The sequence below is a fragment of the Grampus griseus genome (genome assembly GCF_964374135.1).
Source record: "Grampus griseus genome assembly, chromosome: 12".
NCBI classification, from domain to species: Eukaryota; Metazoa; Chordata; class Mammalia; order Artiodactyla; family Delphinidae; genus Grampus; species Grampus griseus.
In genome coordinates, this window is record NC_139006.1 from 18,384,793 (window position 1) to 18,397,833 (window position 13,041).

At 48.9% G+C, this 13,041-nt stretch overlaps 1 protein-coding gene across 2 annotated transcripts in view; it reads right to left on the minus strand.

Moving 5' to 3' along the window:
* The window catches only part of WSCD2 (WSC domain containing 2), a gene marked incomplete at both ends in the record, with an annotated part of 40,990 nt that overhangs the window by 12,447 nt on the left and 15,502 nt on the right, over positions 1–13,041 (minus strand). For both annotated transcript variants that reach the window (XM_082667198.1, XM_082667197.1), the window contains 2 exons: positions 431–605; positions 3,576–3,697. In XM_082667198.1, coding sequence (XP_082523324.1) covers positions 431–605; positions 3,576–3,697 — 297 coding nt within the window. The remainder of the gene's footprint in view (positions 1–430; positions 606–3,575; positions 3,698–13,041) is intronic.

Genomic DNA, 13,041 nt, shown 5'->3' on the forward strand with positions numbered 1-13,041 from the left:
CTAACCATCTACAGCTTCATTTTACAGATGGAGAAACTGAGGCCCAGAAAGGGGACATGACTCGCCCAGGATCATGCAGTGGGTCTGTGTTGAAGACCCAAGTCTCCTACTCCCAGATCAGATGTTTTCCCATTCAAGCTCACAGCCCCCATTACAGGAAGAGCCACCAAGGGGGTCTTCAGTATAAGGGATAGAGATGAAGGTTTTCAGAACCATCGCCCCCCGGGGGCCCTCCCTCCATTGCCCATGCAGGATCTCTAAGCCTGGCTATGCTCACCAGCCCTGCCTCTGCCCTCTGCCCTCTGCTCTCTGGCCTGCACAGTCCTCTTGCTGACAGGCTGGCTGGAATGGACTGGCTGGAGCATCTCTGGGAGGGAGGCCGCTGGGAGAGCTTCTGGGGGTCTGCTGGGTCGGGGCGGACCTGGCTTACCTTGGACCTGCGTCTGATACACAATGAAGTAACTGGGTGTCCCGCAGCTCTCAAACTCCTCCGCGCTGCACTTCTGGGCACAGAGCTGTTCGTCCTCTCTCTCGTGGAGGGGAAATCGCGTAGTGGGGAAGCCACAGTGGCAGGCGGTGCCCGCAAGGGCTGCCAGTGGGTACTCCTGGGGATGAAGCAGGAGAGGAAAGGGAAGAAAGTCACCAAATCCCTGGACAGCCCGGACTCTGGGTGCAGAACAGGATTTGCGTTCCAATCGTCCCCTTCTCCATCACTCTCCCCAGCTCAAGGGTCCCCAAGCTTCAGCAGCAAGATTTTGCCCTACCTGCATACCTCCTGTACTATTATATTTTCCAGCTTTTTTGAGGTATAATTAAGTAAAAAATTGCATCTATTTAAGATGTGCGACTTGACATTTCAATGTATGTATACATTGTGAAATAATCACCACAATCAAGCTAGTCAACACACCCATCACCTCACATAGTTACCATTTTCTTTTTTGCTTTCCTGTACTATTATTCATTTATTTGTTTCCTTTATGTGTCAAGTCACTTTTTAAAATTAATTTTTATATATATATATATATATATAAAATTTTTGGCTGTGTTGGGTCTTTGTTGCTGCGCACGGGCTTTCTCTATTCAAAGGAACTATTTATTACTCCTGAAGGTAGCACTGGTTGAGAAGTATCATTTCCATACATTTCCATACTGTAAACCCCAATACTGCAGAAAGAAAACCACATGATTAAATTCTAACTAGGCACTCTGCCTGCCAAGAACTTGAGCCTGGGGTCGACTCTGTTTTTCCTGCAAAAGGGAGATTAGTTGAGGGGAGAGAGGTGTTAAAGATACTTTAGCACTGACAAGCAGCTTTCTCCTGGAGGTCTTGAAAGAAAACTGAAAAAGAAAAGTTTTTCTCATGGCCATGCATTATGCCAGAGTAAATCCTCTGTGTCTGACAGTGATATGAAGCCCATGCTTTGGGAAAAGCTGTCTGAATCCTTCCTTTTAAGCCAAAGAGGATGTTGATACCTACCCGTAGCCGCAGTCTTTGCTGGGAGAGCTGCTCCTAATTGTTTTATTTGTTCTATGAAAGAGCTAAGTGGGAGCAGGCTGGGCCTGAGATCTGGAGGGCAATGGACCGTCCTTGGTCCAACTTGCTTCTGCTCAGACGCATGAAGCTGAATTCTCCCTGGCAGCTGGTCCAGGAATAATGTGGTAACAAACCAAGGTCATACCGCCGTGGCTGGTTCCGGTGAGCTTTGCCATGGTAGGTAGGTTTGGTTTATTTCTCACAGGTGTTAAATATGAGCTACAGCACGTAGCCAAAGATCAGAGAGATGCTGATACAGGTGGGTGGACCTGGGCTGGGACTGATGGTATTTTCTAGCCGGTGACCCATGTTGAAGCCTCCTCTGACACCCTAAGTCTTTCAGACCCTCCACCACTTGACACAAGCAGATCTGGACCCCTGTCCACTTAATCCCCTCAATTTTCCTCCTGTGGTGCCCTAAGGAGATTAGAAGAAACTAGAAGAGGGAGGTTTGCAGCGGGGTCTTCCTGTCGCCCCCCACCCCGCCCACGCAACCTGCCCACACCTTTGCTTCCCTCCAGTCCTATGTGCAGCTGGACCCTCTTCCATCCTGGTTTGCCCTGTGACCTCACTGTCTTGTGTTTGTCCTCCACCTCTGGCTGATCTGTAGGTTCCTCCAGAGCCCTCAGGACAGAGGAATGTCCACCTGGAGGGGATGCCATGGGAGGGGGATTCCTGCCCAAGAGAGAAAGCTGGACAAAAAGATGGTCAAACCTCCTTCATTCTTATGAACATCGCCCCTGACCTTCCAGGATGCCTCTTGGGAGGAGAGCAAGCACTCAGGAAATGCTTGGTGACCTGAAGTGGCCTGGCTGCCCTTGAATGGTTCCTGGAAGCCTCTCTGTGGGGTCTCTAGGGTAGCTCAGAAGTCAAGAGAATAGATTTGGTGTCAGTCCCAGTTCTGCCACTTGCTTGCGCTGTGAGCTTGGGCAAGTGACTTCATCTGTCTGAGCCTTGTTTTTGTCATCTGTGAAATGGGGATGAAAATTCCCAACACCTAGCTTTGTTGTGAGAGGTAAACTGTGTGACCCGTGGGGCAGAGGGCTGCATGGAGGAGGTGCTCGGTAAGTGGCAGTTTCTATGATGATCCTTTCAGTCTTCCTGAGACATGCTTTGTGAATTAGGAGCCTTGATGAAAGAAAAGCCAAGCAGGATGAGTCAGAGCAGGTGGGGGCATTCAGCAGTTGGGGCACACGCTGAGCACCCAGGAAGAGCCACAAAGTTGGCCCCCAGCAAATGTCAGCATCATGGAGGATAAAGACCATATCTTGTTGACTTTGCACCCCCAGCACTGAGCACAGGGGCCTGGCACAAAGCAGGTTCTCATCAAATATTAGCTGAGTGAATGAATGAAATGGGCAACCACCTTCTTGTGGTTGGGGAGGGCTGGTTCTCCTTTGGACCCTCGTGTAATTAGCTCACCTTGAGTGAAGGAGGGAGCTCCTCAGACATCACTGAATGCCAGCGATGAGCCTAGCTCTGTGCTGGGTATTGGGAGTGGTCACAAAATGTTTTGGGCCACAGTCTCTGCTCTTGTGGTGTTCCCTGTCTGGCTTGGGAGGAAGGATAAACAGTCACCCATCAAGGATCTCAGGCTGAGAAAGGATCAGCCAGTTGGATCATCCAGTCCAACTGATATCCAGTGTCCAAAGTTCCGTATGCCACAGCTGCTCTGCCTCTGCTTGCATACCTCCAGTGACGGGGAACTCACACTGTCACAAGGTGGGATTGTCCTTGCCTTTACCTGGCAATCTTCTACACACGCTTCTCGGCCCAGTTCACATGTGGCCCTCATTCCTGAGCAGTCCTCACTATTAGAACAAACACACTTCTTTGGAGGGAAAGAAATGGGCCCCATGTAACTCCTACCCTCCGGATCAACATGAAACAGTCACATTCCCCCCATGTCACAGATCACAGATCACAGTAATGACCTCTCTCATCCCAGCTGGGCTGCTGCTCCTCCAGCCAAGCATCCCGTTCCTCCAGCTGCTCCACACCACCCTCCCCAGAGCTCCGTGCACAGAACCAGGCTCACCTTCTCTGTGCAAAGGTCCACACACTTGTCCACAGACATGTTGGGCATGGCAGCCGTCACGGGCAAGGCCAGGGAGAGGTTGTCGGGCCTGCGGAAGCAGCCTCGGAAGACTGCACTTCCATCTGGAGAGACAGAGGGAAAAGAACTAGTCAGATGTAGGCTGGGAGAGCCACCTTCTAGGCAAGAGTCTCGCCCAAGGTCACGCAGTGAGCCACAGTGGAGACTCATGAGCTAGAAAATTCAAAGAATGTCCTCAACCCTGGCATCTCTGTCAACAACACAGGTCACTGAGATGTTCTTGCTGGGCCATATAATCCCCTTTTCTTTGTCACCACTCCTATGTCTCGCTTTCCCATTCTTGGTGGTGGCAACTTTTCATTTAGGGAAATGACAGATGCCATGGAGGATTTTCGTGATCTCATCAGGAGAGGGTTGGGACGGAGGGAAGCAAAGGGTCCAGAGCTCTCCTGCCCCTCCTTCCAGCACTGGGGTGCCCCCTCTCCCTCCCATTGTCCTGGGCTTTAGGGGAAAAACCGGGGCCTCGGGAGCCTCTGCCCCATCAGTGCTCTAAGGGACTGATTTGTTGGAGAGATTCCCCTTCAGATAACCTAATCTGGAAACATCCCAGCTACGCAACAGAAAATTCAGAAGATGTTGCTATCTCTTTAATAGAAGTCATCCTCAAAACAATACTCAGAGATGTTGTCTTCAGCTGGGTTTACTTGAAGCTGAACCTGAGACAATGTTTTATGGCTTTTCAGGAGAAGCAGGACAGGGCAGAGGAGGAGCTAAGTAAGCATGTGATCTTGGCTGGGTCCCACCTCCAGCCCGGAGGGTAAACTGTACCACAGAGTTGGTCCCACTTTAAGGAAAGGGGCCGACCTTGGCCCTATGTGCCCCCCTCCCCAACGTCTGTCATTTGGAAGGCTGCTGGGGCAAGGGGGCAGATGTGAGCCATTGGTGGTAAAGAGGATTTGGGTGGGTACCCTTTGCATCCATTACAGGTGTACACAAAGACATCAATAAGGATGCTCACTGCAGCATTTATTTAAATTAACAGGTGAAAGACTGGAAGCAACCTTGCTGTCCAACAATGAAGTACTGGACAAATAAAGTAGGGAATGACAACACAATGGGATTCTATGCCCCATCAAAAATAATGATGTTAAAGGTTACTTTAAAGAGATGAAGATGTGTTCAAGATAGAATGTTAAATAAAAACTGAGACCATGAAACTCCACATATTATAAAATATCAATTGTGTCCGCAAATTCTCTCTCAGTGTAAATCTCTGGAGGGATATAGACTAATACGTTAACAACCATGGTTATCTCTTAATAGCAGACGTGATGGTTAAGTTTTGTGTCAACCTGGTGAGGCTATGGTGCCCAGTTGTTTGGTCAGACATTGGTCTAGGTGTTGCTGTGAAGGTTTTTTGAAGATAGGATTACTATCTACAGTTCATTGACTTTAAGGAGACTTAACAGAGATTTCCCTCTAAAACGTCGGTGGGCCACATCCAATCAGTTGAAGGGATGAGGGGAAAAAACGAGGTTTCCCAGAGAAGAAGGAATTCAGCCTCTGGATGTCAGGCTTGCCAGCCTCTACAGCTGCATGAGCCAATTCCTTAAATCAATCTCTTGATTTATATATTTGCATATATCTTACTGGTTCTGTTTCTCTGGGGAACTCTGATAGGATATAGGCAATTTTTATTTCCACCTTTTTGTAAAACGCTTTCTAACTTCTTTGACAGTGCATAGTTATTTTTTAATGTAATAAAGACAAATTTTAAAAATTATAAGTGGCCCCTGTCAAATTTATCTAAAGACTCATGGTGCCCATTTTCAATTGGGTTCCACTGTTCTCAAATCTGAGCTGTATACACTTTTCTAGAAGCACAGCTTTCACATGAAATAAAGGACACTGTTGATGCAGTGAATCAAAATCAGGAGCACAAAAGTAGGTGCCATTTACTGAGCACCTACCATGTGTGATCCACTCTTCTGAGAACTTTGCGAATGCCGTCTCATTTTACCTTCTTGGGAACTCTGCAGGGTCCATAGTAAACTCTCATTTTACGGATGAGAGACGCAGGGCTTAGAGAGGGGAGGTTATGTGACAATACTAGGGACCCACTGTTAGCGAAAACGTGCTAAGGATTATCTCAGAAAGACAATGCTAATCCTTGGGGAAAAGTGAAGCAAGCTACAAAAATCAACAACTCTGATACAGCTCTGTCTTCCCCTGCACAGTCCTGGGCTGGGGAGGGTCTCAGATCCCCCAGGAAGGAGCCCTCTTTTTTTAGCATATACGTATATATCTATATTTAAGTGCAGAGAAAAGGATATGAAATTACTCCCCGGGCAGAAGGATGGTGGAGGAGCGGGGAGGGAGTCTAGGAATGAAAATTTTAAATCTCAGCTGTCAAAGGCACCCTAGTGATTACCTCTACCACCTGGCACCCTGTAGCCTGAAATTGCTCATCGTGGAGGCAAATCTAGCAAGCTGAGAAGACATCTGGAATTGGGTTAAATGACTGATTTCCAGAGCATGCTGCAGGCTCCCGCCACCCAGCACCATCTCCTCCACTCCCCACCTCTCACTCCAGGCTGCTGCGAGAGGCTGGTGAGAAGTGACGGTGGTGGACGCTGTGGTCCAGGCCTCAGTTTCCCCACATGTAAATGATAGGGAGGGGGTTAGACTACGCAGTCTCTTCTGTGCAGGACAGCCCTCCATCCCCCAAATGAGGAACTGCCAGACCCCAAATGGCACTAGTGTCCCGTGGGGGAACACGGGACAGTCTCCCATCCCGTGGCCCAGGATGCACCGAGGGACGCGCCATTTCATTGGTCACCCTGAGGAAGAGTTAACGATGCTCAGAGAACGTGCCGTACGAGGTGAGGATGCGGAGGGGAGTCAGGCGTTTAAGCTAAAGATTTACAGCAATGAGATGAGAAGCCGGAAGCAGTGTGGACGAAACCTCACGTAACCAGAAAACTTAGTTAGCTGGACGCCAATCAGGTCCCAGGGCAGAGACGCTGGACTTACTCTCAGAAGTAAGGGGACTCGCCTTTTCTCTTTAGACTCCACCAGTGTTTACTGAGCCCGCACGGATGCCAGGCTCCAAGCTGGGCACGTTGGCTCCACTGAATCTTCGCAGCCACGAGCAGTAGCTGCCACGGCTGGCTCAAGGAGGCGCTCTGGCGTCCAGGGCCACAAAGCTGTCTAAGGACAGAGTGAGATCAAAGCCAAGTTGCTCTGTCTCCCAAGTCTACGCTTCTTCCAATAATAATAATGCTACTATGATGATTAGATGCTTATAGTCATATCACAGTATCATTGTTATCATCACAGCCACCATATATGGGTCACGTGCTATCAGCCAGGAACTAGGTTAAACTGTTCACACATGTGGCCCCGTTGAACCCTTGCATCATTCTGGTGGTATAAGGATCCCCATTTTTACAGATGGAGAAACTCAAGCCTCAGAGGGCTGAAACCGCTTGACACAAGTCACCCAGCTTATAAGAGGCAGAGCTGAGACTGGAATCTAAGTCTGAGATGCTTCCATTCTTGACGATCTTATCGAATGCTCTCGCCGTACCAGGCACTGTGTAAGCACTTGATATACTTTATCCTCCTAATTCCTATAAAGAAAGTCTCACTCTCCCCATTATACAGAAGGGGAAACAGAGGTTCAGAGGGGTAAGTGGCTTGCCTAAGGTCACACAGCTGACAACTAGCAGCAGGAATGAGATTTGTCAGTACAGTGGAAGGGACAGGCAAGGGGCTGTGAATCTGTCTCCTTACAGGAAGTAGAATTCCTACCCTGGCTTCTCCCCAGATGATTTTCTCCTGCCTTCCTGGATGCCAGGAGGCCAGACTGCAAGTGTGGGAAGAGGAAGGAAGACTCTGTAAGCCCAGCTCTGCTGAGACAGGTCTCCCTTTGACATTTAAGCATCCGCTAATGAGTCCCTGACCCTCCCACCTTAGAAAGCAGAGCTGAGCTGAATGCCCTGAATACCAAGTAAGGTGACGTTTTCAGAGGCCTTAAAGGGCCAGAGAGGGATCAGAAGCTGCTGCTGTGAGTCTCTCTTTGGTCAAGGTATGCACTGGGGTGGTGGGGGGAGGGGAACAGGTTTGGGAAGTTAGTTCTAGGAACAGTAAACCTGCTGGATGTGGGGTCTTCCTACAGTCTTGCCCATTCTGCTTTTGGAGGGAAACCACATGGATTCACAGAGAATTCTGTGATGTCTAACGGGAAGGTCGGACTCCCAGGGATCTGGGGAACACGTTGGAGTCCACCTCTCTCTGCAGGTTGCTCTCCATTATGGCTTGGTGATTGGAACACTGAGAACATGCACGGTGGCCAACACGTTGAATCCTCCTGCTACCCTCATTTCCTCCATCTGTAAAATGGGTTGCGTCACCGGTTCTCCACACCAGTGGTGAGAGGTTTTCTTTTCTCTTACGTCTGAAAACAAAAGAGAAGTGGCCAGCCTGGGTCCCCTGACCTTCCTAACACTCTTCCTGTGATACAAAGAATTTTGGACTTCCACAGCAGTAGGTAGATGCCTTCCTGTTTGCAAAAAAGCTCTCGTGCCCAGCAGAAAGGGCCTTGGTTTTGAATTCAGACAGGCCTGGGTCAGCAACTTACTTAGCTGTGTGTCCTTGGACTGAGCCTCGGTTTCCTCATCTGTATATGGGGATGATTATCTCTACCCTGCACAGGTGGGACAGAAGGCGATGCAGTGACATTCACAGTGCCTGAGACCTACCAGGATTCAGTCAATGTGTCTTCCTGCTCCTTCTTCATTGCTCGTTCATGATATGTGAAGGGTGGCTAGATTGCAGGTAGGAGACACTATCAGTGCCCCATTAATACACTCCTGGCACTCACCATCCCAGTACAGGCTGACAGTGACCTACTGTAAACACCTAGGGTATGTGAGGGACAGACTGCACTTGCCAGGGAGTTAATCTCCCTGGGAGCCACCCTCAGCCAATGATGGGTGAACGCTGGAGGATAAATACTGCAGCTTCCTGCTCCTCCAATGGGACATCTCTGAAGCACGCTCTCCACCACCTCCCACAGCTCCCCGGTGGGATTAAGCCTCAGCTGTCCTCAGCAGTGACCTGCTTTGTAAAGGGCAAGTATTGGCTCCTTCCTTTCCCTTTCTCACGTCTCCACTCCCCTGGAGGTGCATCCTGGGGTCATGATTCAAGTAACCCAGAGCTCACATCCTTGTCTCTGGGGGAACCCAACTTAAAATATCTTGGATCTTTGAGCATTCTTAATTCACAAGGGAAATCCTGCACAGAGTTCAGAGCCACTGCTCTTCACAGCCTGTAGCCTGTGAGAAGGGCGCTCCCTGGAGTTGTGCAGTACAGAGTCCGTGGACAGTAGCAGCAACCCTGAGTAGTGTCTTCCTAACGACCAACCCTTGCTGAAGAATAGCAACAAAGGTAACAATAACAGCTGTTTACTGTATGTCGTTAGTGCTAAGTATGTTACACATATCACACCTCAATTAATCCTCACAACAACTTAAGAGGTAGAGGATGCTATTATCCTGTTTTGCAGGTGGAGACCCCGAGACGTAACAAGATTTGGTCACTTTTCCAGCTCATACAGCTAGTGGGGAGCAGAGTAGGGATCTGACCCTGATCTTATTTGACATCACATCCTAGGTTCCCACCTCTCTGCTATTCTGCAGGAGGCCTGCCGAATTCCAACATGGTTGGGCTCCAGAGACCCCATGCCAGCCACCTGAATTTCCCAGAAACCCTCTGAGGCGCCACAGTAGGGGTCCGAGGATCACAAAAGCCCATGCCCCACATTCTGATAATGTCAGCTCTTCATCGCCAGGCCAGCTGGGACGGTGCATGACCTCGGAAGCTTGGAGTTTCTACTAGCAAGAGGCGAGCAGAGCAACTGTTCATCAACTCCCTTTACTGGGGGCAGATGAAGAGCATCCTGGAACCAGCTGCAAGTATCTGTGAAGTCCATCATCTCTTTGTTCTGGGGCTTCACAAAGATGAGGTAAATCCCACCAGGCATCAGCTTAAAGGCAGGCGTGGAAGAGTTCTCCTTGGTTTGAAAGAGGCCATCACCCCCCGGGTAATTAGGCCAAGCTCTACTGCATTAAAGATGCTGGTGAGGAGGAAAGGCAGTGAGCTGGGAGCTGTTAATGGCTACCTATAATCAGAGAGAGATTGAATTACACAAAGAGCCTAACTGTCCGAGGAGAATTCAAACCAGCTATTTTTAGGCATCACCAGCGGCTCCTGTGAGCTGTTGGAAATTCAGATAGCTTGAGTTGGGTGCTACTCGGAGTGAGTTGAGGAATTTTCATTTCAGGAAGGAGGGTGCACCACCACTACTTCATAACAGGCACTGTGCTATGTGCTTTCTCAATTTTATCTCACTCGGTGGTCAGAGCAATCTTTCAAGGTTGGAATTGTCCCCATTTTACAGATGAGGCATTTGAGGCTCAGACAGAATGAGTGGCTTGACCAAAATCAACACAGCAAGTAAGTGAAGGAGTTGGGATAGAAACAATGTCTGCCTGATTCCAAAATCTACAATCATTGCTCCCATAGCCTTCCTGGATTATGGTTCACGGAGAAGAGCAAGCCAATTCTCCCCCATCATGATGCAGAAGGAGAAAAAATTTTCTAGCTAACATCTCCTTGGCCCTACACAGCAGAACACATGAAGACCCATATGAATTATAAAATTCAGGGGTCCCAGGCATATATCAAGGGAAAGGAGAGGCCTCCAGGCCCGGCAAAGAAGGAGCTAGACATAGCCCATCCATCCAATATGACTTTCCATGGTCATCTGAGGCTCCTCTCAGCAGAACTGTTAAAACGGAGTACCAGTGAACAAAAACTACAAGCATTGCACAACGTTTCCCTTGTAACCTTCAAAGATAAAAAATCGCCAGAACTAGCAACAGTACACAAGAGTCACCAGGTACAGTGTGACCCACGAGTCAAGATCTACTGTTTCGGTGATAACATGAGCTTCACAATACTTTCACCAAGACAGAAGAGAAAAAACAAGAGGGAAAAGTGCCGGGTCCTGGGAGAGGCTGGTCTGCAGTCATGGGGGTTTTAGGCAGCACTAAAGGATTGTCAGCACCACGGACAGCCACCCACGGGACCCACATACATATTGTATATTTTGTGTAATTCTAATGAACCTTGCAATGCGAATCTTGCAAGAATCTTTCAGGCAAATGAAATCTCTTGCAACACCCTATAAAGCCATAATACTCTCGAATCACCAGCAGGTCTCTGCCCCTGGGAGGAGAAGCTACACTTGCTGACACATTTAGCAAACTGCTGTGAAAAAATGTAAGCCAACCAAGAAGGAAGTCCATTTCTCAGTTCTTTTCTAACAAGGGCAAAGAGTCCGTGTGCCCGAGTGTCTGTGGCAAGAAAGAAGAGCAGGATGCCTGCAGACATTTGCTCTGCCAACCTTCTAATGCTCTCACTACTGTCGGAGCATTCCGTCACCTCGGAAACACGCAGGCTGGCACCCCACGCAAGGTGGACACCCCACCAGAGTGGTGCTTGGGCGATAATAAGCCTCCTTTGGATCTTCACAATCATGAAGAGTTCTGTGCCACTGCTCAGGGAAACACAATTAGGACACGGTGTTAATACAAACTAATGACTCTACAAATGGAATCTGGTTTCCACCATACCTGTTTCCTGCAGTGTTTGCTCATTGCCCTCCCTAATGTAATACATGCTAGTGTCGTGTGCCAGTGGAAGGCCTCCCTTTCTGACTTATTTGTGTATAAGTCAGATCTCAGGAATGGGAAGCCACTGAGTCAGAACAAAGGCACTGGATATTCTGTATGGTGTAGAGTCAGGACGCAGGGCAGAAGGAGAGGTCAGGGGTCAAGGAAGAAAGGAGGTAAGTTAAATCCAAGGAACACTCCCAAAAGAGAGGCAATGGGGTCCAAAATCCAATACAAGAGGTCAAGGTGTCTACAGCACTATCTAGAGTTAGCACTCAAACTAGGAGTCAGAGACCTGGGTTCCAGCCTATGCTCAGTCCCTAAGAAGCGCTGTGGCCTTGGAAAGATCATGCCTGTCCATCATGTCTAGAAATTACCTCTCAGCTTTTGCACACTCTATCCCCTCTGCCTAGATTTCTCCCCCACCCTCTGGCAATTCCTTGAGTCTGGATATCCTCCTCTTTTATACCAGGCAAAATCCTATGCCTCTTTCAAGGCCTTAATCAGTCAGCCCTGTTCTGTGGAGCCTCCCGCAGGGCTGTTCGATTTAGCCACTTGTGCTGTCTGGGCCTCAGTTTCTAAAGCCGTAAAATGAAGCATCAGTGAGGAAGGTGCTTCCAACAGGTCATTCAAAACATCACCTTTGAGGATCCTTTTGTTCATGGCTGAATACACGACTCTCCCTTTCACCTGGAAATCTCAGAATGAGATTCAGCTCAAATGTTGCTCCCGTGGCTCCTATATATACCCGCCATGCTTGAACAGATCCCACTCGTCTTGGGTCTGTCTCTCCACTAGACGGTGGTCTCCTTGACGGCAGGGACTGTGCTGTATTCCCCATTGTCCTCTCCACGCCTAATACACATGGGAGCATCAAGTGTTTAATGAACAGTTCCCATGCTCTCTCCAAATACCATGTTGCCAACTGGGAGCCCACCAGGAGTCCCAATTTGACAAACCATCTGTCTCCTTATCCAAGCCACTTCCATTCTCATCTCAGCCACAGTAGCCTTGAGATTAGCAAGGCTTAGCTTTCCTTCTGGAGTTTCCAGCTGAAGGTGCCCAAGCTTCCAGCCTTGTACAGCGACGATTCAGAACAGCTGGGGTGGACTTACAGAATCCAGGACTCCCCTCTCAGTAGAAATGAATGGGTTCCCCGTCTTCGACATAAATACAAAGATTCCTTTCTCAGATGGAACAAAACACCACTGCAGAGGCGGGCAAGCTGAGGGGCACAGCAGCATTCCCATCAGCCTCAGGGGTTTCTTACCAGCCACCACCCAGACAGCCCTCCCACTGCTACCAGGGCAAAACACACCCAATTGTAGCGGGATCTAGTGGTCTCGGTGTGTCAAGGTTTATATATTTCACCTGATGACTGAAAATCTTTGTTGGTCCATGAGAGTGTTATTATACCAGGTGATCTCAATAGTGTGTGTGTGTGTGTGTGTGTGTGTGTGTGTGTGTGTGTGTGTGTGTGTGTGTGTGTGTGTGTGTGTGTGTGTGTGTGTGTGTGTGTGTGTGTGTGTGTGTGTGTGTGTGTGTGTGTGTGTGTGTGTGTGTGTGTGTGTGTGACAGAGACAGAGAGAAAGACAGGAGAATGTTCGTATTACCCAGCCAATCTGAACTTTAACCAAAAGGAGGTCTAGCTGATAGTGGCTGATGACATACGCAGCCCAATTCTTGTTATCTAGCTCAGCATCATCCAC